This window comes from Ceratotherium simum, chromosome 18, assembly GCF_057802395.1.
Source record: "Ceratotherium simum simum isolate JZ-2026a chromosome 18, ASM5780239v1, whole genome shotgun sequence".
NCBI classification, from domain to species: Eukaryota; Metazoa; Chordata; class Mammalia; order Perissodactyla; family Rhinocerotidae; genus Ceratotherium; species Ceratotherium simum.
Genome location: NC_141917.1, coordinates 41,999,099 through 42,022,384, shown reverse-complemented (window position 1 = coordinate 42,022,384; position 23,286 = coordinate 41,999,099). Strand labels below are relative to the sequence as shown.

Sequence of the window (23,286 nt, the reverse complement as noted above, 5' to 3'; positions counted from 1 at the left end):
AGAGCTTCTCCGCATTGGGTAGTTTGGGCTTCCTTACAACATGGCAGCCTTAAGACTGTTGAACTTTGTGGTTCAGGGCAATAGGGCCAGTGCTTCAGAAAGCAAGGTGAAAGTGGCATAACCTTTTATTACCTAATTTCAGAAGTCAAGCAGTGTGACTTTTGCTGCCTTCTATTGGTTACAAATGAGTCACAAGCTCCTCAGATTCAAAGGGAGGGGAATGAGATTCTACCTATTGATGGAGGAAGTGGACACAGTTCTAGAAGGGCATGTGGGATGGGAGATTTACTTTTTAACTCCAAGTAACCTTTAACTTAGGATGAAATTAGTGTACTCATTTGATGCTGGTGTTGTAAAAAGTTACAACTATTTGGAAAACTATTTATGTCAACACTTCTGAAGCTTGCAATTTACCTAAAAAATAACTTGTCAGAAACAAAAGACATATGCCGGAATATATTTATTACAGTGTTCTTTACAAAAGCACACAATTAAAACAAAACACACAAAAAACAACAAAAAGCCCTATCAAAGTCCCAATGACATTTTTCTTGGAAATAGAACAAAGAATCCTAAAATTTATGTGGAACAACAAAAGACCCTGAATAGCCAAAGCAATCCTGAGAAAAAAGAACAAAGCTGGAGATATCACATTGCATGATTTCAAAATGTACTACAAAGCTATAGTAATCAAAACAGCATGGTACTGACACAAAAACAGACACACAGATCAATGGAATAGAATTAAGAGCCCAGAAATAAACCCATATTTCTATGGACAGCTAATTTTCAATAAGGAACCCAAGAACACGTAATGGAGAAAGGAAAGTCTCTTCAATAAATGGTGTTGGGAAAACTGGACAGCCACATGCAAAAGAATGAAAGTAGATCATTGTTTTACACCATACACAAAAATTAACTCAAAATGGACTAAAGACTTGAATGTAAGACCTGAAACCATAAAACTTCTAGAAGAAAACATAGGGAGTACACTCTTTGACATTGATCTTAGCAGTATCTTTTTGAATACCATGTCTCACCAGGCAAGGGAAACAAAAGAAAAAATAAACTAATGGTACTACATCAAACTAAAAATCTTCTACACAGCAAAGGAAACCATCAAACAAAATGAAAAAACAACCTAACAATTGGCAGAAGATATTTGCAAACCATATATCTTATAAAGGGTTAATATCCAAAATAGGTAAAGAACTCATACAACTCAACAATAACAACAAAACAACCCAATTAAAAAATGGACAAAGGGTCTGAACAGACATTTTTCCAAAGAAGATACACAGATGGCCAACAGGCACATGAAAAAATGTTCCACATCACTAATTATTAAGGAAATGCAAATCAAAACTATAATGAGATATCACCTCATGCCTGTCAGAATGGCAATAATTAACAAGACAAGAAATAACAAGTGTTGGAGAGGATGTGGAGAAAAGGGAATCCTCAGACACTGCTGGTGGGAATGCAAACTGCAGCAGCCACTATGGAAAACAGTATGGAGATTTCTGAAAAAAGTTAAGAATAGAAATACCGTATGATCCAGCTATTCCACTTCTGGATATTTATCCAAAGAATGTGAAAACACAGATGTGAAAAGATATATGCATCCCTATGTTCATTGCAGCATTATTCACAATAGCCAAGACTTGGAAACAACCTAAGTGCCCATTAGTGGATGAATGGATAAAGAAGATGTGGTATATATATATACAACGGAATACTACTCAGCCATAAAAAGGATGAAATCTTGCTGTTTGCAACAACATAGATGGGCAGCATGGATGAAGGTATTATGCTAAGTGAAATAGATGGAGAAAGTCAAATAACATATGATTTCACTCAGAAGTGGAAGATAAAAATAACAACAAAAACAAACACACACATAGATACAGAGATTAGATTGGTGGTTACCAGAGGGGATTGGGGAGGGAAGAGGGCAAAAGGGGTGATAGGGCACGTGTGTACAGTGACGGATGGTAATTAGTCTTGGGTGGTGAACATGATGTGGTCTACACAGAAACAGAAATATAATGATGTACACCTGAAATTTATATAATGTTATAAACCAATGTTACCTCAAAAAAAAAAGATAGGAAAAAAAAAAGAAATGCGACCCCCCCACAAACAATTAAAACAAAACACATAAAAAACAACAACGAAAAAATCCACTCCTCTCCAAAAACCTCAACCCAACCCAATGCAAACCAAACCAAAATAAGATAAAAAATCAACCTGAGTCCAGAATTACAACACAAATTAGAGTACAATAATATGATAGAATATTATGGGATTATTAAAAATTGTAATTGTGAAAAACATGTTCAAGATGAAAAACTTTTTATATAGTAAGTGAAAACAACAGAAAAATAAAATAGCACATACATTATGTTTAATACTTTAAAAACATTTTTACATATAGAAGATAATATGCAAAAATGAGAATAGTTACCAGGATGATTGATAAGGATACACAGAAAAATATAACTGAAGTGTTTGTTAAAATGTTCTTTAAAATTATTATTATTAGTCATTTCAATTATCAATATAAATGTGCAATATTAAATCCTATTTTCATAATTAACTATAATAATTTATAAATAAATAAGCAAAAGGCAATTTTATTTTCTGAATTGTATTAGGGGTTGAAATGCGTGGAATTTTTTGAGTTGCGAGCAATCATGTCTAGCTCTCTTTTGTCTTTTAGTCTCTTCTCTGACCTAGAACCAAAAGACACAGGTAGACAAACGAGAGAAAGGCTGCATTTTGTAACCAGATTCTAGGGGCACACGTCAACTACTCTAGCAACAGATTTTGCCCCATAGGAGGTCTTCAGTGTAGTTTTACAAGCGTATTATTGTGTGATTTTTCTATATTCACAATTGTTATTGAGAATTGTTAAAATATTCGCAATTGTTATCAAAAGTTGAGGAAGGCATCTAATAGGTGATGTCTAGTCCTTGAGAAGTAATTTCTGGAGAGTGCAATTGCTCCTGCCTTTCGATCAGAGATGTCCAGGAGAGCTGTGAGGGGGGCAGACCTCTGGAACTTCTGCTTACGTCAATTCATCACGTTCACAAGTTCACCTTCTCCAAGGCTGACTTGCCTGTGTGATTATTTGGAACTTTATAGGCCATGGATTGGTGTCCCTGGCAGTCTGCAGTCCTTGCTGTTGGAGGAGGAATGAAGGATGGACGCTTACACATCTTGGACATAAATACTGGGCAGAGCATCCAGACCCCAAGCACAAACTCACAGGTAAATGTGTCCTGTGGAATTCACCTTCATTCTGATCTTCTAGAATCCTGTGGAAATAATTTATGATAGAGCGTAGGACCCAGACACATCTCTCTGTACCTGTGGAGTCCATAGGGATTTCAGTTCTTGAGAGTTTTTTTTGTAAAACCTTCAGCTGTGAGTCAAAAGTTAATTTAATTTGTCTTTTTTTTTTTTCACATTTCTCTTCTTTCTCAGCACTTCTTTGACTGTGAAACTTGAGAGCAGTCCAACTATTGCTGGACAATGATCATAGTCCACTTAAATTCATAGATTCATTGAGCCTACTTGTATATATAGTCCTTTGTTGCCTTGGGATAAACTTTCCTAGAGCTAGTGTAATTCCTCTGACACCCTAACCCCAGCTGTGGACTGGAGGATGGCTGTGGAAGCGCATACTGCCTAGAATCAGTTTGACATACATTCATAATAAATCAGAAATTGCCATAATTCTTTATTTTTTTGGTCATTATTACAGATTTGTTCCCTAATCTGGCTACCTAAGACAAGAGAGATTGCAACTGGCCAAGGTACTCCTGAGAATGATGTGACTGTGTGGGCCTGTCCTGCTCTGGCTAGGTCGGGTGGATTTTTTGGTAAGTAAATAGGTGAGTAAAATGTACCTATAGCTAAGTGAGCTGTCATTGGTGGGAAAAGCCCCGAATGAAAGATTTTCTCCTTCTGGTTCTTTGAAGTATATATTTCGTCAGAGGAAAAAGGCCTACACCCAACACACCTCAGGGCGTGTATAGATGAGTGTTTCTGAATTTGACTAAGATTGTTCGTCACTTACAATTGTCATGTCTTCTCCTTGCATTCATGTGTGGATGATGCGGGGATGATCATGGGGAGTTTTTGACCTCTGGAGTTATCATAATAACTCATCTTTCCTTATTTTGAAGAAGACCCAGCAGTGCTGGAATGTGTGGGAAGTAGGGAAATATGGCGAGGGTGAGACATTGTTCTCTGTGGGGAGGCCACTAAAGATCATGAGGTCTGGTGAGCCTCTACCCTTTCAAGGCTAACAACTGTTCTTCTCAGTGCAGTTCTATAAACATTTACTGGGTATTTCTTGAGAGCAATCCCCCAAGATGGGGAACAAGACTCAGGCCTTGTCCTCAAGAGTCTTAAATCCTCTTGGGTGCCATCTGGAATGTTAAAGGGGTATAGGAGTGAGTAGGTATTTCCTTCTACCCAGCCCTGGGAAATAGGAGGTTATGGTTGATGAAGGAACAGCGTGGGCATCCATCTCTTGAAGACCTCTGAGTATATGTCCTATCTTCTTCCTCTTTCCACTCGGCTTGTCTCCTGGTCAATCCCTGGAGTTTATTTATTCAACATTTATTAAGCATCTACTATGTGCCAAGCACTGTTTGGGGTGTTGGGGATATCCAGGTGAACAAGTCAGATAATATCCTTGCTTTAATGGAGCTTCCTACACTTTTATGGGAAGAAACAGACAAAAAACCAAATATATGCAATGTTAGGTAGTGATAATGCCATGACTCTCTTTGGAGATTCTGAGAATGTTATTTGGCAACGACAAAGCACCCTTAACAGAAAGACTTCCTGCTTCTGCTGGTCAGCCTAGCTGGACCTCTGGTTAGCTTCAGACCGACCTTTACATCCTTAAGCTGTTACACCGAGTGACTTGGTAAATAGAAATATAGGCAGCTCTTGACAGAGCCGCTTCAATGGCCAGGCATGAGTACTGGAGGAGCGTGATTTGATCCTTTGCATATTTTTAATCATAAGACATGCAATTCACTAGACCTTTTATGAGTAGAGAAATTTTTTAAATCAAGCCTTAAACCCAGTTCTTTACAAAATTATAATTCCAGCAGGTAGGTAGACCCTTCAGCTAGGCGGGGGCATCTGATAGATACTCAATCAATTTGCTCTTGCTTGGAATAAAGGTTGAACTTAAGTGCGTTTCCTTGTTTCTCTGGCCTTTACAGAGATCTCTAGTTCTTTAGTTTTAATGTCTTGTGAATTTTTTTCATTCATACTAGACGGAATTCCAAAGAGTACATTTAACCTTTTCTCCTTCTCTTAAAATATTATGGTTGGAGAAGATGCAGTTACTTTTGAGCTCTTAGACACTAATTTTCATCTCTAGCCTATCTCTAGCCAAAATATATGTGCAATATTTCCCTAAGGTGTTTAGTAGGACGGTTGTTATACAAACACATGTCATGTGGTCAGATAAGTTTGGAAATTCTGGGTTAATAGGAACGATTTTTCTTTCCTAAGGATGTCTCAAAACCTTTGATATATTATGCATATTGTGAATCTCCAAGACGAGGTTAGAGCACTCAGTGTTTCTCAAACATATTTGGGAATCTTTTGTAGGGGAGCATCTTGAGGTACTTGTTGCATGAACACACCTCAGGGAGCATTGCCGTATGGCACGGGACTGCTAAGGTATTAACTTCCGTGTGTTTCCACTGTGAGTCGGTGTTTCCATTGTGGGTCAAGGACAGCTGCCTTGACCTATACCCTGGTGACTGAGAGATGAATCAGGGTCTTTCAAATTGGGGGTTGGAGTCCATTGGATTATGGATGTAATGAGTCAAGTTCAGCATTAACAAAATGAAATAGAATAGTATAGAATGGAAAAAAAATGGAGGAGGATAAATTTTAGTTATTTTAAGCCACTAGTTTGTTATGGCAGTCTTAGAGACTAACACAAGGGGAAGAGCCCTGAAGCAAAACCTCAGCCACATTAGGATGTTGCCCAGAGTCAGCCCTGACTGGTGTGACCACAGTGAAGGCGTAGTAGGAGCGCCAGCTCTGAAGGTGGCCCTTTATCCTGGGATGGGACTCCTGGTGCCACCTTAGGTTGCTTCCCAGTCCTCAGCAACAGCCCTTGTAATGTGGAACTTGAGTTGTCCTTCCTTATTCCCACAGGCCACAGAGGCAGAGTGCTGCACTTGGCTTTGAGTCCGGACCAGACCCGAGTGTTTTCTGCTGCAGCTGATGGCACAGCCCGTGTATGGAATTGCTGCTAGCTGCTCTCCCCTCTAAGCTTCAGTTTCCTCATTTCTAAGTAGGAATAATGGTACTGGCCTTGCCTTCTCCAGGGAGTTGTTGTGAGGGTCAAGCAAGATGAAGTGCTTTTCCCCATGTGGATTCCTGTCCTCCCGACCTTCTTTCTCAGGTTACTTTATTTGCTCTGCTTCCTCCCATTGCATTTCCCAGACGTTGTCTTTGACCCTCCATTCTTCTCTCTCTCCTTTCCTCCTCTTCCTTTTTCTTCTCTATCTTCCTTGTTAGAGATGCATTTCCACCGGTATAGTCAGAACAATATCTGTAGCATAGATTTCTAAGTACTTCTTTCCCACTTGACTTTTCTCCCAAGCTCCAGCCTCCCATTTCTGTCTGCCTCTGGATATTTCCTGCTTGAGATCCTTTCCTGTCTTTAGCTCAAACTCAGTACTTTAAAAACACAACTCATTCACTTGAAATATATTGACTAAAATCGTACTAAATGCTGGGCGGTATGCTAAGCATCCGTATTATTTCCTGTCAAAATGAACTCCTCTGTAGGACTCCCTTTTCCCTCTTCACGGTCTCATCCTTATCCTGGTCATCCAGTCACTCAGGGAGCCTCCTGATTACTCTGCTCCATGCTTACCCCGGTTCTCTTTTCTTTTGTTCATCCTGTCATGTCTTGAATACCTGATGACCAGTCTGTTATAATTGTCTTCTAACTGGTTTTCCTGTCTTTAGTCTTCATGGGTCTCACATCACTGTTAGGTTAAATTTCCAAAAGCACTGTGCTGATCCTGTCAGTACCCTGCTCATAAACTCTCAATGGCTCCCTATTGCCTAAACCCCTTAGCCTCAACTCGGAGTCCTGAGCCCAGAACCTGAAGTTAGGGGGCTGTTCTTGCCTCAGCTCTGCCATAAACTGACTGAGTGACCTTGGGTGTGTCACAACATTTGCAAGAATAAGAATTCGGATTTGATAATTGCTAAGCTTTCTTCAAACTTGATCAGTTCGCTGTTCTACCGTTTTATTGTTAATTCCCACCTATCTCCTACATCTCCCCTGGGCTAAGTCTTGTGATTTCCTGCTTTGGAGCCTTTGTTGGAGCTTTTCTTCTAGTCTGGAGTCCCTGTTCCTCTCTTCCTTTCCTTTGCTCATCTGCATAAGTCCTAACCTCTCCAGGAAGTGTGTTGAAATGCTGTTACCTGGGTTCAAACGCTTGGCATCAGTCTGTGTCACCTATTTGATATTAATATACTATCCTAGTTATTTTTAAAATCTTTTATTGCTATGTGAATCTTTGGTTATTTTAGTTCTGAGATGCTTATTTCTTCCCTGGACAGTTAAATTGAGGAGCTGAGGGAGCATATGTTATACTTTTTAGTGCTCCTTGGAATGTTTTGCCGTGTCAGATAACAAATATTGATTGATTTGTTTGCTTTTGTCATAAAATGTTTTTTACCAATACATACACACCCCTTTAACCCCCTTCCCCCCACCAAAAAAAACCCCATGAAACAAAACAAAAGCCTTGATAATTGAAAGTGGAATCGTATATACAAGGGGAGTTAGGGTAGGACTCTCCTGTCAAATTAGTGTTAACTTGCCAATATTTTCTTTTATTTTCTCTGTTTTTTAACTCAGAAAATCTGCTTGGTAGTGCTAGTAATTCTTGCCTTAGAAAATTTTAGGTCACCAAAAGCTACAAATGTGATACTTTTCTGCAATACACACTCTTCTTCTTTAAGCTAATGGTTTTAATTTCATCTTCTTTTTAATTAGTCAGGTATAAACTATAAGAAAATGTTTAGCAGGGAAATGAGCAAAATGACCATTTCCAGTGTCCCCCATCATTCTGATCTGGGTCATTCTGTCTTAACAGTCTCATGACACTAAGTCTAGACCAAATGTCACTTCTGTCAATTAATACTGGTGTGTAAACAAGGGGTTTTCATTTAAGAAAAATAGCAATATATCTTTTACCTGCTATTTGTTTTGGTGGGAAGTCTGGGATATGGTTTTAGTAAAGAAAAAAAGTGAACTTATAGATAGTACATAAAACAGAAGCCTTTGTTACAATTGATTTTTTAATTTTGTCTTTTAAAATTTTTGAGTAATAATTCACATATAGTAAAGCACATAAGTCTTAAGTGAATAGCTTGATGAGTTTTTAATTTATGAATAGATAACTGGGTAACCACCATCCAGATTAAAATACGAACATTTCTGTACCCTAAAAGACTTCCTTGTGCCCACTCCCAGTTAACACCCCTCAATTATTCTGACCTCTGTCACCTCGGATTAGTTTCACCTTATGCCAACCTTCAGATAAATGGAATCATATGGTAAATATTCTTTCTTTGTCTGGCTTCTTTCCCTGAACATTAAGTTTGTGAGATTAATTTATGTTGTTGCATACAATTGTAGTTTGTTCTTTTACAGCGCTGTGTAATATTCCACTGTATAAATGTAGAACAATTGTTTATCCATTTTATTGTGGATGGATATTTGATTTATTTTCAATTTTGACTTTTAAGAATAAAGCTCCTATGCACATTCTTGAACACATCTTTGGTGGAAAAAAGCACTCATTTCTGTTTGATATATACCCAGGAGTGGAATTGTTAGGTCATAGGATATGTGTACATTCAGCTTTAATAGACACTGCCAGGGCCGGCCCCGTGGCTTAGTGGTTAAGTGCGCGCGCTCCGCTGCTGGCGGCCCGGGTTCGGACCCCGGGCGTGCACCGATGCACCACTTCTCCGGCCATGTGGAGGCCGCGTCCCATGTATAGCAACTAGAAGGATGTGCAACTATGACATACAACTATCTACTGGGGCTTTGGGGAGAAAAAAAAAAAGGAGGAGGATTGGCAATAGATGTTAGCTCAGAGCTGGTCTTCCTCAGCAAAAAGAGGAGGATTAGCATGGATGTTAGCTCAGGGCTGATCTTCCTCACAATAAATAAATAAATAAATAAGTAAATAAATAGAAACTGCCAATTTTCCTAAGAAGTTGTACCAATTTACACTTCCACCAGCAAAGAACAAGAGTTCCGTACAACTACTTTATAAGTGGACTTCAAATTTGTGATACGTGTTGCCAATAGAGAATATTACATCCTCTTGTTGCTGTTAAAATCCTAACTAGGAATTTGGGATTATAGGGGGTATGTAAAGTATCATCCTAGTGACATTCTTAGATCCTCTCTTTTAGATAGTAGCACCAGGCCTCACTTTCTAGTATAGAGGTTCTCATTCCTGGCTGCATATTAGAATCATTGGCCTACTTATGTAAAGAATACTATGTCCTAGGTCCCACTGAATACCAATTAAATAAAAATTTCTAGAGGCGAGGCCAGGGCATTGGTAATTTTAAATAGCCTGGTGAGCCGTGGTTGAAATCCAATATACTAGTATTTTGGTCAGTCTTTAGGCTATGTTCCTTCCTTTATTTTAAGAGACTGTCTTTTAGTGTTGTTGTATGTTCTTGGTTTACATATACGTAGTGTGTGTGGTATACACACACACACACACAATTTATATTCTTAAAGGAACTGGTGGAAGTCAAAGGAATCTGTTCACATGATCACAACTTGAAGTGGCTGCTGGGCTGATGACTCCCCACTAAGTTGAATGTACTGAATAAACACCATGGGGCTTTTTTCCAAAGGAAACTTTCTGGCCACAATTCAACACTCACTCCCTACTATGGGGTGGCAGCCACTGTAGCTACCATGTTGATTGGACTTACCCAGGCTTAGGGAGAAGGAGAACCAAGAAATCACCTAGATAATCCAAGGCTTAAATGCAAACTACTGAGAAAGGAGGCTGACTTTCTGTTGCATACTTTTCTTAGCTGGCCAAATTCTTCATTTATATTCCCTAGAATTTTAATTTTTATTTCTCATCTGCCTTTGGAAAATACTCTAAGGCATTTCCTGTTTCTATTTCTCCCATAAACTCAGATTCTCGCATATAAATCTGAATAGCAGGTGTCCATGTGGAACAATGGCCTTTGAAGGGCAAACTCATTTCCTTTCAACCCAAATGCTCCAGACTGGCTGTTTCTGTTTCCTGCAGAATTGCTGAGCTCTCCACTGACCTTAGTGTCACTCCTGCTGGGTCCCATTGAGAGAGTGGAGTGAATAATTCAAGTAAAATTTGCACGTCACTTGACACATGGATGACACTGGTGACATTGGTCCCCTAATCTCTCCTTTGCATCATCCATGAGGGCACTATATTACTCTGCCTCACTTTGCCGGTGGAGATCTGCCACTAAAGTTGTAGGAGAGAAACGGGAACACTCATATAAAGTGATTTTATTCATGACAAGATTAAGAAGTGACAGCAAATGAAATGAAATGCAATTATCTAAACTTCCCCTTCATAGTCTTATTTATCCAGTTGAGGTGTTTCTTTGAGAGAAGACTATAGACGCCAGGTCCTCGAGGGTCTCCGCATTTCCCTGGAAGGCCAAAGGCAGTGACACCTCTGAAAGTTCCCTCACATATCAGAGGGCTTCCAGAATCTCCCTGGAGGAAAACAAGAGGAGTGGTGAGGATTAGCATTGGACACGACCTCTAGCAGAATGGAAGAAATTTCATTTAATGTGGAATTAAGATCAACCTTGACTTAATTGAAAATTAGCACTTGAAAAACCAAAATGTTTGAGAGTGTCTTAATATTTTTACATTGGCTTATTTGATTTATTTATGAACCAGTGAAAATTGAAACGAAACTTGTGTTACTGATTATGTTACCTACTAATTTTGAAACCGATTCTCTGCTTTAAAAAGGAAACCCTCTTGTTTGTCATTTTCTCAAAATGCTTAATAACTCAAGGGATAAAATAGTCAAATGCAGATGGGACACTGAGGCAAAGAGTAAAAACCATGTTTTCTGGTTCTTCCAGCAGATAATTGTCTTCCCAAAGAAACAAAACCAAAGCAACCTTTCCCTTCATCCTCTCAACTAGACAGAAACTGCTTCCCCAGTCCCCTTTGAGCATCTGATGCTAGATGGAAGCTCCTGGAAATCAGTGATTACACTCAGAGCTAACTGATTGCATAGCAGAGAGCTTCAGTTAGCTGTAAGTTGCTGCTTTATTGTTCCTGACCGTGCACCCAATGTATGACCTTGTGTACTCTCATGGAACTCTAGAATCAGCATATGTTAAGGTGTTGGAGGTCTAGAGTCTGGATTGGCCATTTCACTGCTATAGCTTTAGGGAAGACTGGCGATGCTAGATGGAGGGCCTTTGAGGCATGTACACAGAGCTCTGCAATGCAAGGCTCTGAGGGCCCAACTCCATCCAGCAATGCGAAGGCACCAATGATCTTCCCTTTCCGGGCAAAAATTGGCCTTATGAGTGTATGAAGTAAGGAACCACGTGAGAAGCTGGGGTCCTCCCTGGATGGGTATATTTCTTTTGCCTAACATAGTGCCTGAAAATTTCAGAATTAGTCCTTTAGGTTTAATTCATCAACAGCCAATTCCAAGCAGTCTTGGACATTGAGAGAATGGGAAAAGTATTGGTAAGCTTTGATGATAGAGGGTGGCTGGTGGGAGGGGGACAGTCGTCTTGGGAAGCTGTTGTGGCTTCAGGATGTTGCATGTGGGTTCCAAAAGCATGTGGGCTCTGGGTTCCTGGATGCCAGGACTGATGGATGAGGCGGGGGGGTGAGGGAGGGCAAGGAGAGAAAGTGGAAGCGTGTTGAAGACAAATGCCATCTTTTCCTGGGATTTGCCTAGCCTTGGTCTTGGAGGCAAGCCATTCAGATCTGCAGATGTTAGACAAGCACCTGGAAAGGGCAGAGACCTCTGGATCTCTCAGTGTCTGATAACTCCCAAACCATCCATACTGCACACTCCTTTCCTTAAGATGAGACTCTATAGAGTCTTTGGGAAAGGTGAGAAATGACAAGCCAGTACTCGGAGCTTAAAAATTGGTGAAATGTTTCTTCTATTTCTATCTTTAAGCAGGGCCCTGTCACATCCTTTCTCCAGGGACTCCAGTATGGAGGCTTACACATTCTCTGGTATGAGTCAGGCTTGCAAGTTATTTCCTGGGGATTGAGTTTGTCTCTAGGAAGCCCTGGGGATCTAACCTAAGATCCTCAGTCAGGCTTGGGAATTATAGGAATTTCAGACTTGCCTGGTTAACTGGCAGAGGACGTTTTGGCGGGTGCCGAGATGAGGAAATGGGTACTGAAGGCCCTGGGGAACCCTGACTTCAGCTCTCCTGAGTGTTACGTGTTTATAAGTTTAGATCTACGTATGTTAATATGACAAATGAGACAAAAAAACATTGCTTCTCAGTGATTTTTGATACAAAACCAAGAAGATGTAGCAGGTCATCCCATGCCCTAGCAATGAACTTGTTTTTGATGAACAACTCACGTGAGCTGAGAACGTTAATTTATTTAACTGAGTTTATCAAACTTTGTTCGAAAAGCACCAGGACTCTTTAGAAGCCAACACCATGACAAGACTAAGCATGATATTATGTTTGCCATATCCGTATGACTTAATCCAACAGCTAAAATGTGGGATCTTATTCTACTTACATTGCACGAGTCTTTTCCACCTCGGAGGTTTCCGGCACAAATCATATTCAATCCAATCACGGGATTATAATTATAGTGCTTTGGATCATTGCAGATCTTTCTGTCTATGATGGTGACATTGACTTCTCTCAGAGTATCAGATGGAGGTGACTGATTGCGAAACTGCCCCCACCCTGCAACTCGACACGCGGTTCCTGGTTTCACATCATCCCCATTTTTAGGGAGAGGAAGGATATTTACGTTTTCATTAATTGCTGCTTTTTTGTTCAGCTGTTGGAAAACAAGCATAAAGAGTTAACAGAATGAGATAATTAAAATATTCACATTTTTACTTAAAGTCTAGCCCAACCCTCAGAGATCCCCTTGTATAGCTATAGTCTGTAGCTACAGGGGCCCCGAGGAAAGGTTTCCATGTAGGTGGCCAGATTGTAGGAGATTCTATCAAAGTCAATCAAAGGCACATACCTGTAGAAGTTTAAGGTCATGCTCATGTGTGTCCTCGTCATAGCACGGATGGGGAAACTCTTTTTTAATGACAATGATCTGTTTTTCTCGCTCATTCTCATCCATTGAGTGAGCCCCAAGAATGACTTTGGACTTTCTCTCCCTGAAAACAGACACAACATTATTAACTGGGATTACTCTTCAAATCAGGAGCTGAGCGTATAATGTGCTGATCAGTTTCATTGTCCCATTTATCAATATGCTTGTTGTGGAAATACTTGTTTGTGGCTCAGAAAGAAAAAAAAATGTGTACTTTAAAGAATAAAAAGTAATACGTTTATTAATTTATCATCATTATCATGATCATCACCAGCTTATTTATAACAAGCTAAACTAGGTTCTTTGGAAACAAATCATAAGAGAATTCCATGGCAGCTAAGCCAAGTCTTGAGATCTCTATTGGGGTTTTAGTTCTGCACCCCCCAACCCTCCTTTAGCCGTGATAGAGAATCAGTCTGCAGATTACTGGAAAATAAAGCTCTCTATAATAGTCTAGAGAGAAACAAAAGGCACTAGATAGTTATAGAGTAGTGCACTGAAGTGATCTTTGTAAGATAAAATAAACATCTTACTTGGGAAAACTATCAGAAATAGACTGCCTAGTGGAAGACCTTATTTGAATGACATTGAGTGTGTGTATATTGGGGGAATGTTGGTCTGAAGGGGGGCCCAGGATTTTTTTGTCTTCTTATTCTATGCTAAAGGTTCATTTTGGTTAATAAAATCAAAATACTCTCTGATGTATTAACGATTAAGGCTATTATCATTCACAACCTAGTATAAACTACACCAACCAGATAGTCACACTGCTGTTTTTCCATTACACCAGCTGCTGTTAATCTCACTTAAGACATTAGAACAGTGCTTTCAGTAGAGCATACTTTGATGATGAAATGTTCTATATATCAGCACTGTCCAATATGGTAGCCATTCGCCACATGTGGCTACTGAGGACTTAAAATGTGGCTAGTGCAATGGAGGAACTAAATTTGTAATTTTATTTAACTTTAATTAATTTAAATCTATAAAGCCTCATGTAAATTTATGTAGCCAATATGATAGTGGCCATTGTACTGGACAGCCCAAGTTTAGAGGCTTGATTTAGGGAGTAGAGAAAAGACCAGGCCTGGAAGAGGTTTGAAGGTGGTGTTTGATGGAGGTTAACAGATGCTTGAAGGTGTTAAGAGGAGTTCACTAAGGGAAATAGGAAGGCAGTGGAAACAAGCTTTCTCTACTTGAGAGTTGTGCTCAGGCCTCTGAGGGGATGCTGAAAGCTTTACCCTCCTACACTGTGGCTAATTCTACCCAGTCATGAAATCAAGACCGGAAGCAAAACCTTGCAGCACCTGGACCCAGTGGCTCTACAGGAGACCTACAGACAGAACTTGTGGATGCTGCTTCCCCGTTGGTCTGATTCTTTGGGGTCAAGTCTGGGCTAAACTCCCTGTTGGGGTAAATAAAGCAAGTTTCCAGAAACTTAAGTATGTAATGTGAAGCTACACATGAGTCTCCCATGGCTTTAGTGGGATTTACTCTTTTTCTTAATATTTGCCCAAATTAGAATATCTCCATAAATATTTTTTAAAACCCAAGCACTCACAGGCCACAGTGAGCTGCAGTCAATACCCAGTCTTTTGCAATCAAAGCCCCAGCACAGATGTTTTTTCCTTTAAGTAGCACCATGTAGGGTCTTGAATGAGGGGTCACTTCATTTCCTCCAATAATTTTTACACAGAAATCTGTTAAAAAGAAAAAGGCAAATCACATCAGTGCCCACCCCACAGACCTCTACCTGAAACCGTGTTTCTAAGACCAGACATGCTTTTCCTGTTGGGAGAGGAAGCATAGATGAGAACATCCTTCCCGCCCCCCATATAGATGTTCAGATATCTGAATGTAAATCCCATTCCTGTTGGACTTTCTGAGAGGGTCCTACTCTTTCACCCAGAGAAGCCATGCCCTTGGTGGTTCCAGGGGTTAATTGGATGGGAATCTGTCACAACCACAGACCTCAGGCCTTGGGCTTGCAAAGGGCAGACAGCTGTGCATTGGTCTTGTTGTGGCCCAGGACAGGCCACCTCAAGGTGTTCCACAATGGCATATTGACTATTTTGAGTTAAAGTTACTCAAAAAGCAAAAAGGGCTTTCTGACCTTCCTGTCTCTTATTTTCCCTGAAAGCAGGAAATAAATCTCCCATGTGAAAGGTAGGGGATTCAAGGCCGAGAAGCCTGTGTAAATAAACCTTGCTAATTTACTACCTCAGGCCTACACTCTGCTTAAATTCCTCACAAATTATGTACCCCAAACTTGAGTTTCTTTGTCCTGTCAATTTTTCACAATTTATGTTTCTTTGTGTAAAAGATATATGTACTCCCTGTTTTGTTCACTCTCTGAGCATCATTTCTTTATGGTCACCAATATGTACATATTAAACTGGGTTTTTCTCCTGTTAATCTGGTCTTGTGTCAGTTTTACTATCAGTCCAGCCAAAAGAACACAAGAAAGGAAGAAAGGGGATTCTCCCCACTCCAACAGTCTACACCAGTAACAGTTGCTACAGGAGATGCTAGTGATGATGACAACCTTGAGCGCCCTCCCACACCTCCCTCTTTCTGGCTGAGTATTAATCTGGTGAAGCAGAGTAGTTTTTAGAAGCCTGAGAACTGCCCTTTTCACCGCAAGCCCTTGCAAAACCACATAACTTACAAACTGATATTAACACCTTTTAGCTGTGACCCTACTCGTGAGTTCTTTGGTCATTGTGAAACTTCTGTTTATTGAAATTTGCCCTCTCCTCATTCATAAGGTGAGAGAATAATGTCTATTGCACGTGAGGCTTCTCTTCAATCTCCAGATCAAACTACATGGTTTAATCTAAGCCCTTTTCCAATGAAGTAGGGGAAGGGAGGCGAGAAGATGTTGTAAGGAGAGAACTCTGCCTTAGTCAAATTTCCTTGATGATAGACCAGGAGCTTGGATTCATTACTAGGAACAGTGAGACCCAAACACCAGGCAAGCCATCCGTGTTGGTTGAGAGGATCTTTTGCCTTTGTGATGTACTCTCAGCTCTCCACCTTCCTACACTAGATATTCTTGGATTCTCTTAAAATATTTCTCCTGACCATTGGCTGAGACTCATGGTCCCTTAAATAGAGCACAATGCCTGTAACTCCATTATTAAAGCTAACTCATTGCAAAATTCACAGTAAGGTGTAAATGATGAGAGTGAGGGGAAGGGGAAGAGAGTGACCATAAGGGCTCTAATTTCCAGAAGGGAGTTGGGAAGGGAAATTCTAGGCTCTAGAAGTAAAAGGATAAGGGACTAGAGAAACCGAGAGAACTTCAAACACATCTCAATTTTTCCTGGGGTCTATCATGTGTAGATGGATTCCAAGGGTGCATTTTTGGACCTTCTGGGCTTCAGAAATCATAAACTCAGTAGAATACTCCCTTTTTCAGAGTCCTTGTTAGGTGAGCACATATACTACCTGGGAAAAAAGTCCACATCTGTGACCAACCACTCCTAGAAGAGTTGGGGGTAGGGTTTAGAGTAAGTGAGAAGCTTTTAAAAACTAGCAATTCTTGGTCCCCACCCAGAATCAAAATAAATTAGCATCTCTGGGGCTGGGGCTGGGATATCAGTGTCGTTTAAAAGCCCTCCAGACTATTCTAACGTGTAGGCGGGTTGAAACCACGGGTCCAGAGCATCAAGTCTTGCTTTGTCGTGTCTGTTCGCTTTATGGGCCCACATTGCTCTCTCTGACCACAGGAAACAAAAAGGAGCAGAGCAAGTTGCTTTTGTTTTTTCCTTTGAAGAAAAAAATATGATTGGAGTTTTTATCTGCCCCGTTTTCACTCTTGTGGAGGATTTAACATGCCTGAACATAGTCATATATTTGTGGTATACTATGTTTCTACTATACCTACTCTTTTGTCCCAAATGTCCTGTAACCTTGTTATTTTTAAAATTTCTTCTCATTTTTCGGTGCAAGATAAACCAGAGAACTTCCTCGAGAATTTCTGGTAGGACAGGTTGTTGCATCAGCCCCTGCCCACCACTCCCACCTCCAAAAGCTGATGGACCCTGGGGAAAATGCATGGCTGCTCCACACTCGGCAGCGCAGTTCAGCCCAGCCCCAGCATGGTCCTCATTTCCAGAAGGTTTTTAAGGAAAATCTAGAGCTACCCAGGGGCTATTACCCTTCTTGTGATAATGCCATGAGTTTTCCAGCATTTCAGACTGATGTGTGTGCAGCTCACACACAACTAAGCATGTTGGTGTGCTAAGGTATACCAAAGAATTAGCTTAATGCAGAATACTACAGCACTTCCACAGAGTCGATGTGGGGACATTCCCAATGTCCTAATGTATTCCCAAGGACACACTAGCCTAGGGAAATAATGATAAAAATTCAAATCATTCCTGATTTGTTTTGAGTGTCTAGGTCAGCTTTGTTTTAATTGTCTTTAAAACAATCTATGCATTTTCTGCAGCAAGAAAGGCTGAGGCAACACTATTCCTTTCCTGAAAGGTACCGTTTATTTTTTTAACTCAAGAGCTTTTTGTTTGTTTATTTGCTTGTTTTTACATTGTCCTTTTCGGCAATTTTCAAGCTACAAATTGGCAACAATAAGCACTGGTGGTTCTATAGCTTTTGTGAAGAAATTGTAAAAAAGAAAGAAGGATGTTTTTCCTTCCAAAATGAAGACATATTTAGAATCCAAGAAAGAATATTAAGGCTTGGGGGAAAAAAAATCTCCTCTTAATACTCTTAGCTAATATTGCCAAAAGTTCAAAAATGAAACTCTGCTCTGTTTTGCTTAATGATTATAATAGAAATGACAAAAGTCAGTCTTACCTTCAGGAATTAGCAGGAGAAAAGTGACAATCGAGAGAGAGGATGCCAGAAAGGAGTTCCTCATTGTGGCTGGTGTCCCCACATCAATCAGCATGAAAATCTGTTTTCAGTTCGTGACCGTCTCTGTCTATATACTGAGAGGACAGAGGATGTGGTTTCCTTTCTTTCCAATTTCAAAGTTGAGCATTAGGAAATGAAACTTAAGTAAGTGAGAAGAGTGAATAATCACTGTTACCTGTGGGCACGCTGTCCTTGGCTAGGACTGTGGAGGGAGAGGATTGTAATTCTACATGGCGGGTGGGGGCAAGGCGACCTTGTTGCCATCAGGACATGGGACACAAGAAGAGACTCTAAAATGTCTCAGCAGAGGATTCTAGTTTTCATCACCAGCAGTATTGTCTTCCGTATCTATGAATGGAAGCTCTAAGACTTAAATTAGAGCTTTAAAAAATGTCTTAAAAATTGGTCACCAGCCAAATTTCTTTCTAGTTATCTCTTTGGGTTATGTAAGGATTAATAGGCCAAGGGCAAGAGGAGATGCAGGAGGGATCCTTATGTATTTGTAAGCTCCTGCCTGGATTTTCCTTCCCCATTTTGTGGCAGATAATTTATTACGCTCCTGTTTGGAGTCTGTGGCAGGTGTGGGGACAGAGACTGGTGGGGAGTAAAGGGTGTTGGCTCTTTCCAGCCTCTGATTGTGCTTCCCCTGATTGTTTGATTTTACAACTTTAGATATATGAAAGTGTGTCTGAGTTTCCCCTTCCTTTCCTTCTTTGCTTCCTCCCTCCCCCATTCCTTCCTTCCTCTCTTGCTCCCTCCCTTCCTTTCTTCCTTCTTTCTGGATTTAACAAAAGAAGGAAAATGGGAGTCAGACACAGCTATTTTGTTCCAATATTGGGGAACATCTCACTCTAAGATGGATCAACCTCAGTCCCTGCTGGAACAGTATTCAGTATGCTTTCTATTAGAAATGCCTTTTGCTCTTGTTCTGAGCTGAGGATATAGTCTTTATTTGGTGTTAAATCAACCATCCCAGAGTTAACACCCTGATAACATCAGACCCAGTGGTTACTTTTTCAGAAATCACATGATCTTAGAGAAGGCAGCCCCACTGAGACCCCCGTGTTTCCTTTTCCTAGACATTACCAGTGCATCAAAGTTTAGCCATTTTCAGTAATAGCAGTGGGATACCAGCTTCTGGTTTTGGTGAGTAATTTTAGTGCAGACTTAAAAAAATCAAATATTGATTGACTTTAGCTACTGAAAATTTCTTAAAGGAAACATTGACAAGTCTGTTCCTTTTTATGTGAATGTGGTTGCCATACCCTCTTCATGTTGACTTTTAACAGCTTTGTGAGATATAATTTACCTACCATAAAGTTCACCCATTTGGACTGTAGAATTCAATGGTTTTTAGTATATTTAACAAGTCGTGCAACCATCACCATAACTAATTCTAGAACATTTTCATCATTTCCCAAAGAAGCCTCACATCCATTAGCAATCACTCCCCATTACCCTCCTTCCCCGACTCCCCTGCCCTAGACAACCACTAATCCACTTTTGGTCTCTATAGATTTGCCTATTCTGGACAGTTCATATAAATGGTATATATAACATATGGTCTTTTGTGTCTGACTTCTTTCACTTAGCAAAACTCTTTTGACTTTCATCCATATGGTAGCATCTATCAACATTTGATTCCATTTTATTGCCAAATAGTATTCCATCATAGGGATATACCACATTTTGTTTATCCCTTCATCAGTTCATGGACATTTGTGTTGTTTCAACTTTTGTTTGTTATGAATAATGCTGCTATGAACATTTATGTACAAATTTTTGCATGGACATATGTTTTCATTTTTCTTGGGCATATACCTACAAGTGGGATTACTGAGTCATATGGTAACTCTATGTTTAACATTTTGAGGAACTTCTAAACTGTTTTCCAGAGTGGCTGCACCATTTTACATTCCCATCAACAATGTATGAAGGTTCTAATATTTCTACATCATTGCCAATACTTGTTATTTATTTTTGATAATTACTATTCTAGTGGGTGTGAAGTACTATCTTGTTGTGGTTTTGATTTGCATTTCCTTAATGACTCATAATGTTGAGCTTCTTTTCGTGTGCTTACTAGTCATTCGTATACCTTCTTTGGAGAAATATCTATTCAAATATTTTGTCTCTTTTTTAATTGGGTTATTTGTCTCTTTATTATTGAGTTGTGTTCTTTACATGTTCTGGACATGAGTCCCTTATAAGATACATGATTTGCAAATATTTTCTCTTAGTCTTTGGGTTATCATTTATTTTTCTTGATGGTGTCTTTTGAAGCACAAAAGTTTTAAATTATAATGAAGTCCAACTTACCAAACTCTGTTATTACTTGTACCTTTGTACATCTAAGAAATCACTGACTAAGCCAAGATCACAAAGATTTACTCTTACATTTTCTTCTAAGAGTGTTGTAGTTTTAGTCCTTATATTTAGGTCTATTTTCTTAAATTAAATTTTTTGTGTGGTTTGAGTTAATTTTTGTGTATGGTTTGAGGTAGGGGTCCAACTTCATTCTCTTGCATGTGGTTATTCAGTTGTCCCAGCACGCTTTGTTGAAAAGACTATTCTTTTCCCATGGAATTGTCTTGATCTCTTGTCAAAAATCAATGTGCCATGAATATTAGAGTGTATTTCTGGACTCTCAGTTCTATAACGTTGTTTATCTTTATACCAGCACCACACTATCTTGATTACTGTAGCTTTGTGGAAAGTTTTGAAATTGAAAAATATGTGTCCACTAACTTTGTTCTGTTCCAACAATCTTTTTCAGGATTCTTTTGACTATGAAATATAAATTTAAAAAATTGTGTATACAGGCCACTTCTTTACATTCTTGGGAAAAAATAATTTAATTTATTCCATCCATGAATGAGCCATTGCAATATCGTAAGCCAGTAGTTCTCAAAGTGTGGTTTGTGGAGTCCTGGGTGTTCCTGAGACCCTTTCAGGGGTCTATGATGTCAAAACTATTTTCATCATACTCTAAGATGTTGCTTGCCTCTTCACCAGTGTGTTGACACTTTTACTGATAGCACAAAAGCAAAGATGGGTAAAACTGCTGGTGCCTTAGCACAAATCAATTCGGTAGCACCAAACTGTGCTAGTAGTCACTGTACTCTTCATTGTCAGGCATTCTCAAAAAAAAAAAAACGAAAAAAGAAAAAAATAGCCAATTTCACTTAAGAATGTCTTTGATGAAACAGTAGAAGCAGTAAAAAAATTTTTCGATTTTGACACATCTTTATCCTGTAGTAAATGTCTTTTTAATATTCTATGTAATGTGGAAAGTATGCAAAGTATGCATAAAGCTGCACTTTGGCTGCACACTGAAGGACAATGGCTGCCTTGAGGAAAAGCACTAGTGCAACTGTTTGAAAGAATGCTGACAGACAAAATATGATTATTCTGACTCGGATATTTGGTAGGCATTTTTTCAAATATGAATGAAGTGAACCTGTCACTTTAAAGAAAATGACTGACAATGTTTGTTGCTAATAATAAAATTAGAGCTTTCAAATGGAAATTAGTATGTTTGGAACACTTGTGTCTGCTATCACAGGCTTGACATCTTCCCAGCACTTAAGGACCTTTCCTGATGAGATGGTAGTGATGTAAAAAATGCTATGTAATGAAGTGTGTCAACATTTGGGAAATCTACATAAATCAGTGAATTGATATTTTCCAAAAGAGCAACGCATGCTGTTATATGCATTTGTTTTTGAATTTGCTGTGCTTTTTTTGTGGAAGTAGAGGAGTGACTCCACTATGGGAAAATGCATGGAATTGTATTAATTAATTAATTACACAAATATTTATTGAATGTGTATTAGGTCCAGACACAATGCTAAATGTTGGAGATAAGAAGCAAAGGTGAATAAAACAGATTTAATCGTTGTCATTATGGAGCATAGGATCTACAAAGGAAGACATTTATAAACGTATGAAATGATTTTAAATTGTTGTTAGTATCATAAAGGAAGAAAATTGGGTGCTAAAATGGGGAATATTAGGGGAGGGTCTATTTTAGAGAGGGTAATAGAAAACGTTTTTCTGAGCAGCTGATGTTTAAGCTGAGACCTGCAGAAAGAAAAGGAGCCAAACTGAGAAAGCCTAGTTTGTTGGTGAGTGAGTGTGTGTGCGTGAGTATATATGAGTGTGTGCACGTGACAGTGTGTGCCAGTGTGAGTGCCTGGTAGGGGTGGGAATGGTGTGTAAGTGTGAGTATGTGTGTGAGGACAGGTGGAGCCAGGTGTGTGTGTGTGTGACAAGCTGAGGCAAGAATGTCTGTAAGGCTGGAGTGGAGTGGGCGAGGCAGAGAGAAGCCAGCTCGTGCAGGGCCTCGTACACTGTGGTAAGAAGTGCAGATTTGTTCCAAACGTCTGTGAAAAGTCCTCTGTTACAGGATATTTTATTTACACACTTCTAGAACTGGAGGATGCTCTTGTCCACTCTGCTGATTGACAGCTTGAGGAAACCGGGTCCCAGAGAGCTTGAACGGTTTCTTCAAAGTCCTGTGGCAAGTTAGAGGCAGACTGAGAGTCAGAACCTCTGGCCTGGCCCGTTGTTGTTCTTATTCTTCCAATTAGGGCTGCAGATGAATTGCTTCTGTAGCCGGGTTTCTGCTTAGAGGAAGTGGAGTTTGCTTTTGTACAAGTTGTCTTAGTGTTCTTAGAGGGGAAATTGCTTAGGGCTGAGGGCCTTGTATGTTACGGGCATTCAGTATGTGGAATTGTCTAGTTAGATACACAGAAATGTCTATTTCTACATGTTTCATAGAAGAGGGAATTTAGACTTAAAGAGGGAAGGAGAAGGAAAACTGACATTTATTAGGTCCCTTCTAAGGCCCTCTCACCTGCATGGCCTCAGAATCCTGGGAGGGGCCGTTATTACCATTTCACTTTTCGGACTTTCCAGGAAGAGAGAAAAGCCAGTGCAAAAGCCCTATGTGGGTTCTGTGCCTGCTGAGTTTGAGGAAGAGCAGGAAGGCCAGTGTGGTTGGAGAG

The 23,286-nt window shown here is 39.7% G+C and overlaps 2 protein-coding genes across 2 annotated transcripts in view; one reads left to right on the top strand and one right to left on the bottom strand.

Annotated features, from left to right (window-relative positions):
* The window catches only part of CDC20B (cell division cycle 20B), a 57,151-nt gene extending 48,804 nt beyond the window's left edge, over positions 1 to 8,347 (top strand). Inside the window, exons 10-12 of the mRNA XM_004422812.3 lie at positions 3,148 to 3,273; positions 3,770 to 3,887; positions 6,202 to 8,347. Coding sequence (XP_004422869.1) covers positions 3,148 to 3,273; positions 3,770 to 3,887; positions 6,202 to 6,302 — 345 coding nt within the window. The 3' untranslated portion in view covers positions 6,303 to 8,347. The remainder of the gene's footprint in view (positions 1 to 3,147; positions 3,274 to 3,769; positions 3,888 to 6,201) is intronic.
* A 2,242-nt stretch (positions 8,348 to 10,589) lies between these two features.
* Positions 10,590 to 18,336, bottom strand: GZMA (granzyme A). Its single transcript, XM_087443041.1, has 5 exons — positions 18,218 to 18,336; positions 14,958 to 15,096; positions 13,319 to 13,460; positions 12,854 to 13,123; positions 10,590 to 10,819 (listed from the first exon to the last, which is right to left on the bottom strand). Exons 1-5 carry the CDS (start codon positions 18,309 to 18,311, stop codon positions 10,655 to 10,657), a joined length of 810 nt encoding a protein of 269 aa, XP_087299167.1. The 5' UTR covers positions 18,312 to 18,336; the 3' UTR covers positions 10,590 to 10,654.
* Positions 18,337 to 23,286: the final 4,950 nt, after the last annotated feature.